Source organism: Salvia miltiorrhiza, chromosome 4, assembly GCF_028751815.1.
Source record: "Salvia miltiorrhiza cultivar Shanhuang (shh) chromosome 4, IMPLAD_Smil_shh, whole genome shotgun sequence".
Classification (NCBI taxonomy): Eukaryota; Viridiplantae; Streptophyta; class Magnoliopsida; order Lamiales; family Lamiaceae; genus Salvia; species Salvia miltiorrhiza.
Window position 1 is genome coordinate 28,217,943 of NC_080390.1, and position 7,046 is coordinate 28,224,988.

At 28.7% G+C, this 7,046-nt stretch overlaps 1 protein-coding gene across 1 annotated transcript; it reads left to right on the forward strand.

Moving 5' to 3' along the window:
* The first annotated feature begins 3,989 nt into the window (after positions 1–3,989).
* Positions 3,990–6,730, forward strand: LOC131019593 (transcription factor MYB54-like). The gene is made up of 3 exons (XM_057948173.1): positions 3,990–4,657; positions 5,026–5,451; positions 6,293–6,730. The coding sequence occupies exons 1-3, from the start codon at positions 4,543–4,545 to the stop codon at positions 6,499–6,501; spliced, it is 750 nt and encodes a 249-aa protein (XP_057804156.1). The 5' UTR covers positions 3,990–4,542; the 3' UTR covers positions 6,502–6,730.
* The last annotated feature ends 316 nt before the right edge of the window (positions 6,731–7,046 follow it).

Sequence of the window (7,046 nt, forward strand, 5' to 3'; positions counted from 1 at the left end):
TACTACTACTGCCCTAACATTGTTATCTATGATGTGGAGATATCAACTGAATAGTATGTTAACTATATGTATGATTAATTGATGAGATTATGTTTTTCATTTTACAAATTTTATATACTGCGGTCTGTCTCATTATCACTCGTTTAATCACTCGTTTATTGTCACTTGTCAGTATATGAATATCGTCACATTGTTTATTTTCAATAATTTAAATATCCGGACAAAAAGGTTGTTCGATAATTAATGTCATACATTAAATTTTTGAGATGTTATTCCTATATGTAGGTTTGTAAATTGTGTCTAATTCAATCAGTTAGGGTGGACGAGATTTAATTGGACGAAATTGTTGATTATTAGTCATTTTGTTGTGAATTTGGTTTGGCATATGTGCATTGCTTTATAACTAATTTCTCAAATTATTATGTAGTTATTAGTCAATTTGTTAAATTTAAAACGTAAAACGAAAGAAAACATGTGACAATTTCCTTATCCACCGAGATCATATTCCCAATGATTAAATCCAAAAGGTAGTAACGAAATATGGCCAAAGTTAAAATAAGAAAGGTACATATGTATGAAATGTGGGACTCATCAAAATTGATTTATATTTCAATACTAATATATTATATTGTCTATAATCATTTCATACACATGACATTCTAAAACACAATACGATTCACACAAAATCTAGAATAGATATGTCGTGTTCATATACGAAGTAAATGCAAATTCAATAGTTAAACATTGTATATATACACACGTTTACTTTAAAGGATTAACTTTGATAAATAAAAATAGTAAAATTAATCTCTTATTTACTTTGATGATGGAGTGAAACTTTGAGATATCTCAAGATTTTTAATTATTTCTATCATTTAAGTTAGTTTTGTTTTATTCTTATCCCATTGAAAGAGTGAAATTATAAAAATCATACTCTTGAGAATTAAAATACTCAATTATGTATTTTATCAATCATAAAGTAAACGCCTTATAGTGAGTTAGATAAAATTAATTAATACAATGCACCCAAATGATCATCGATTACTTATAAAAGGTTATCTATGTTTGAAGCAATCTATATATATATGAAACACCAGTTTTTAACGGTAACTTTTTACCGCCAGATTTTCTCTCTCCTTCTATCACTCATTTTATCACACTTTCTCTCTCCTAACTCCCTCATCTCACACGTTTCTCTCACCATCTTTATTATATGATTTTTACCAAATTTTATCTCACTTCTCTTTTTTCTTTTGATTATTTTCTAGAAATCATCAAATTTGATTCGTGAAAAATATTCAATATGGATGTTAAATTAAAGATCGTGACAATATCTTTAATTTGATATAAAAATTATATTTAAAAAAATTGACATAAAAAAGTTATAATAGTTTGAAATCATAAAATTAATTTATTCCTCTCTCCTATTTCCTCTCTCCACTCTCCACTCTTTTTTTTTAATATTGAAGTCCCGTTAGTATTTTTTTAAATCATATTAGCTCATTTCAAAGCTCTTCAATTTAAAAGTATTGTTTTTAGAGTAGAATTTAAATTAATTTAATATAAATTTATAGCTGAATAATAAATTATATCATCTTAAAAATTATATTTCAGATATGGTTTAAATTTATTAAATCTTTAATTATGTTTTATTGTTTTTTATATTTATTTGTATTAACATATCTACTACTACTATTTTAAATTAAATATTATATTAGATTTCATTTACTATATATTAAACATCAAAATGGCTCATTGAAAAATTATTAATTGGAGAATCAGTATTGATACTATTTAAAAATAAAAAAATAAATTGAACTGCTTAATTTTATAATAGCACGTCTATTTAAATTTAAAAAGATCATGTATATTATTTAAAAACGAATGACAATTATATCATGTTCAACCCCTGTTTTTCCACTAATCGATTGATAAAAAAGAAAAAAAATAAAAAAAATTGTTTGTAAAGCAACACAAATTAAAATTTAAATGCATATAAAGATAAATATTGTCATATTTATTCAAATCACTTGGCACATATAAACTTACAACTCATCAATAACACCATTATTGAAATAATAATCTATATATAATACTCCCTCCGTCCCAACGAAAGCGGTGCTCTTCTTTTCGCCACGGAATTTAAGGAGAATAAGATTGTAGTGTAAAAATGTGTAAAGGTGTGTGGGGCCACATTATTTGTAGTGTAAAATTATTACCAAAAAAGAAAATGCACCACTTTCGTTGGAACAATTTAAAAAGGAATATGCACCGCTTTCATTGGGACGGAGGGAGTATAAAAGAGGAGTTTGTTTACCTCCAATTTTTCTCTCTCCTCATAAACTTTCCCTTCAAATTTTATATCTTTTTTTAATTCTTTTTAAAAAATCATTAATTTCTATTATAAAAATAATGCAAATGGATGTTAAATTAAAGATTGTAAAAAGATCTTTAATTTGATATAAAAATTATAAAAAATAAAATTGAGATTATTAAGTTATGATTGATTAAAATATTAAAATTAATTTTTGTTCGCTCTCATTTATCTATAATGTTGAATATCGTACTCTATTTTTATTGTATTTTCGTTTATTGGTGACAAACATAAGCATATTTCATTTTTTTCCTTTTAAAAAAGTTTACATGATTTTTAAATATAATTATTTAAACTACAATAATTTTTAATGCAATTAAGGAGGAGGAAATTTGTATTAATTTTGATATGAATTTGTAAATAAAATATTAGTTATATATTTTAAAATTAGAATTTAAAATATTATATATATTAATTTAATTATGTGTACAAATTATTTATTTATTTATATGACAATTTAATAATATACGATTTGGACTTTTACGAGCCAAAATTATTATATTAAATGACGGCTATTAATTTAGTTATATTGATGCTTTAGTGTAATCGTAACCCGTGTATCGCACGGGAGAGCGTACTAGTTATAAAATGAAAGCATAGATAATAGAAATTTCAAATCATAGGCAGATTAACACAAAAAAAAAAAAAAAAATCATACGAGATGCGGACGCACATAAACTCATAAGTGTCATATTAGAATGTGTAATAAAACACTTATAATTGTCTTATTAAAATCGATGTATGTGTACACACCATGCAAACATATGCATGAAAGACCTCTTCACAGGCTAAATGACTGACATTACTATGACCTTTCCATATTTCCCCTACAAATGGAATCTTTACTATGCAATAAGAAGAGAGTTGCAGGAATGTTTTATAAATTTAATATTCCAAATCAATCAAATTAATTACGAACTCAACTTATATATGTATATGCATTATATATAAATTATAACTATTCTTGAATATAATTTTTGAAATTATTGAAAGCTCTTATGTCTTCTTTTCAGGGGACAATATATAAACTTAGATAATAATAAACAACTTTAAGCAAATACATCCCTAGCTAGCTTAACTTGGATTTCATGTTCTGTATAATTTAATTAACTATGTATTACTATATTTTATCAAATACATTTTGTATGCACCCAACACACACAAACACATACACACACACACACACACACAAATCATCTCACAAACAACAACAATATACAAATGAAAACAATTTAAATACGAGATTTAAAATTAATTTTGAGTAAACAAATTCAACATAGTTAATTAATTTGTGATATTACGGGCAAATTTTCAGTTAGGTTTAGGAAAGCTGGTCAAGACCTAAGACCTTATACATACGTCTTCTGTAATTAAGCTCTAACAACAATACCAAACATCTCATTGCTAGTCAATAGTGATATTATCAAATTAACTCATACTTAAATTCATGCATGTATGCTTGCACAAACACACTTTTTTTTTTTTTTTTTAATAATATTATATGAAGGCGTGCTTTTTTCGTAAAATTTGACAAGTGTGTAACATCTTATTATTAAAGTATATAATAACACATCTGAATATGTGTATATATATAAATAGTGTTGCATGCACAGTTAGAAGGGAAAGACAAACTGCTTTTGGTGGGTACATGTAGGTTAGAATTTTGGAAAAGATGGATGTTGAAAGGAGAACGACATTTACCCCACCAAGCAACCCCAATTCCTTCCCTTCCGTCTCTCTCTCTCATCATCTTGCCCAGAGAGATAATGCATATGTATATATTTATACACACACGCAGCGCACCGTATTAGTCCTCTCTTTCTCTCTCTAGCTAAGTGGGTTTGTTAGCCTAGATGTTGCATCAACTGGTGGTGCTGCTCTGTCCAAATCCCTCCCACTCTCTAACGGAAAACACTTGTTTATCTAACCCTCTTTCAATTATATATTCTCTTTTCATCCCCATTTATCTCCTTTCCTGCTTGTCATCATCTTTTTCCCTTCTCCACACAAACCCTACACACATATATGTTATATATGTGTGTGAGTAATTGTTTGCTTCTTTTTCTTGATTTTAATCTTGCAAAACCCTTTTGTGTTGTTTTGATTGCACATAAGGGAATATTCAACCACGTTTAGATTTTCTTGCAAAACCCTTTTGAAGTTGTAAGATGTGTAGTAGAGGCCACTGGAGGCCGGCAGAGGATGAGAAGCTGCGGGAATTAGTTGAAAGATATGGACCCCACAACTGGAACGCCATAGCTGAGAAGCTTCAGGGTAGATCAGGTATACCTCTCTCTCTCTCTCTCTCTAGCTAGGGTTTGATATTGATGATCGAAAATTAAGGGAGTTTTTCTTTTTCTTTTATCCCTGATATTAACCTCCCTAGCTGAAGTTAATTTCATACAAAAATAAATAATTAATAATAGTATGATTAATATAGTATCTCAATCCATTTCATAATCAAGCCTAGCTATATAAACGCAAATACACTACATTATTAATGTGTGTGTTTCAACTTTCATGTATACAAATGCTTCTGACTAGGGCTTCATTTAATTTAGAAAATTGAAGACCCACAATTATGTATCTGAATATATATATTGATTTGCATGGAAATTAATTAATACATGTTGTTGACACATCTGTATCAGGGAAGAGTTGTAGGCTGAGATGGTTCAATCAATTGGATCCAAGAATTAACCGCAGCCCTTTCACGGAGGAGGAGGAGGAGCGCCTCCTCGCGTGCCACCGGATTCACGGGAACCGGTGGGCCATTATAGCTAGGCTTTTCCCAGGGCGCACTGATAACGCCGTTAAGAATCACTGGCACGTAATAATGGCTAGAAAATGTAGGGAGAGATCCAAAATCTACGAGAAACGAGCTTCGCAGCCCTTGATTTCTCAATCAAAGCTTCACAATGCCAACATTTTATCAGTTAAAGGGAAGACTTTGAGCTTTAGCCCTTTAATGGACACATTTCCTCAGAGCTTCGACTCATGTCCATTCAGATATAATTTGCAAATTGCAGACCATCAATATTGTGACTCACCAATTACTAGAATGAAGATAGATGAAGGTAATAAAATATACTCCCTCTCTCCCCTTTCTCATACCTCCCTCAAATTTATACACACACTATTTTTATTTTTACACATTATTCACACATGATTTTCAAATTTATACACACACTATTTTTAGATATTATTCACACACAATTTTCACAACTTTACCCTTATAACTTACATTATTTATCCAGAATCTAGCTACTTAACAATACTCTTTATGTGAGACTATTTCTCCACTATCAATACTCTAAACAACTTTTTATTAAAACCTACCAAAAGCACCTATGTATATTTATGGGGGGAGGGAGTATATATTACTTAATTACTACATATTTCAACAAAATAGTACGTTGATTAAATATACTTATTAATTAATTACTTCCTCAATCATGCAAAACAGTTTTTTCTTGTTCCATTCGTCCCAAAATAAATGGATTATATTTTTATAATATATCCCAACTTAGTTTTATACTTAATCAATGATATCTATTTTAGATAAATTGGTAAAAAGGGCGTCAATTTTACCTTTCAATTAAGTTAAAATATGTTTTTTTTTAATGGATGTGTGCTCGGAGGAGAGAATAATAGCACTATATTTTTTTGGGAGCTAGGGAGCGAGAGGAAAAATTACTTGATGATCATTTAACATTGTAAAGGCTATTAATAAATTCTTTGTCTATTTTTTTCTAATTACGTTTGCAGAAGCTAGCATGCAAATGAAAATGGATCTTCGTGCACTCTGTCATTTATTTTCTTACTTAATCGAATGATCATTTGAAATAATTAATTGCATGTGTTTAAATATATATCATCGATTCACTAATACATGCAATTAATCTTGAATTAATGCAGAAAGAAGCAAAGGAGTGGAGTTCTACAACTTTCTCCAAATCAATACTGATTCAAATAGAAGCGAGGTTATAGACTATGCAAGGAAAGAGAAGCAAGACGACAAAGATGAAGAAGAAGAAGTTGATCAGAAAGCAGCTCCTTTTCAACGAAACGAAGCCTCTTCTTCTCCGCCATTTATTGATTTCTTATCACTGGGAAACTCTTCCTGATTCGTAGAGAGAAGCAGCTAGGTGGATCACACTTTGCAAAACTAGTTTAATTTCATGATCCATATATAATGAAATAGAGTCTGTGATGAATGTATATATGCATTAACAAATTGAAATCATTTTGATGCATATGTATGAAAAATCCAGTATGTAATTTGCATGCAGGCAGCTTGTTTAATTATGTAATTCCTACATTCAATGAGAAAGCAACGTATACTTGTACTATTAATTTCTCAAGCAGTTTGGTGTTATATATCTCACACCTACAATCGTCAAATCGTAGTTTTTTAGTTAATAATGTCGTTTATATAATTGTATTTTTTTTTCTTGTTTACATAAGCGAGCAAACATAATATTTTTTTGATGCATATATATACATATACATGCATATATATATATATATATATATATATATATATATAAAGGATTAGGTTATAGTGAGAATGATTATTTTCGTGATAAATAAGAATAACGAATTAGTCAATATAAATCTACGAATAAATTGTTTGTAATACACAAATAATGTATTAAGTTAATATGATAAA

What these genes read in the sequence shown, in the direction of transcription:
- LOC131019593 (XM_057948173.1), top strand. Translation starts at nt 4,543, where the DNA reads ATGTGTAGTAGAGGCCACTGGAGGCCGGCAGAGGATGAGAAGCTGCGG. An exon ending in GAAGCTTCAGGGTAGATCAG is followed by an intron (nt 4,658 to 5,025) that starts GTATACCTCTCT and finishes CATCTGTATCAG; the next exon opens with GGAAGAGTTGTAGGCTGAGA. An exon ending in TAGAATGAAGATAGATGAAG is followed by an intron (nt 5,452 to 6,292) that starts GTAATAAAATAT and finishes GAATTAATGCAG; the next exon opens with AAAGAAGCAAAGGAGTGGAG.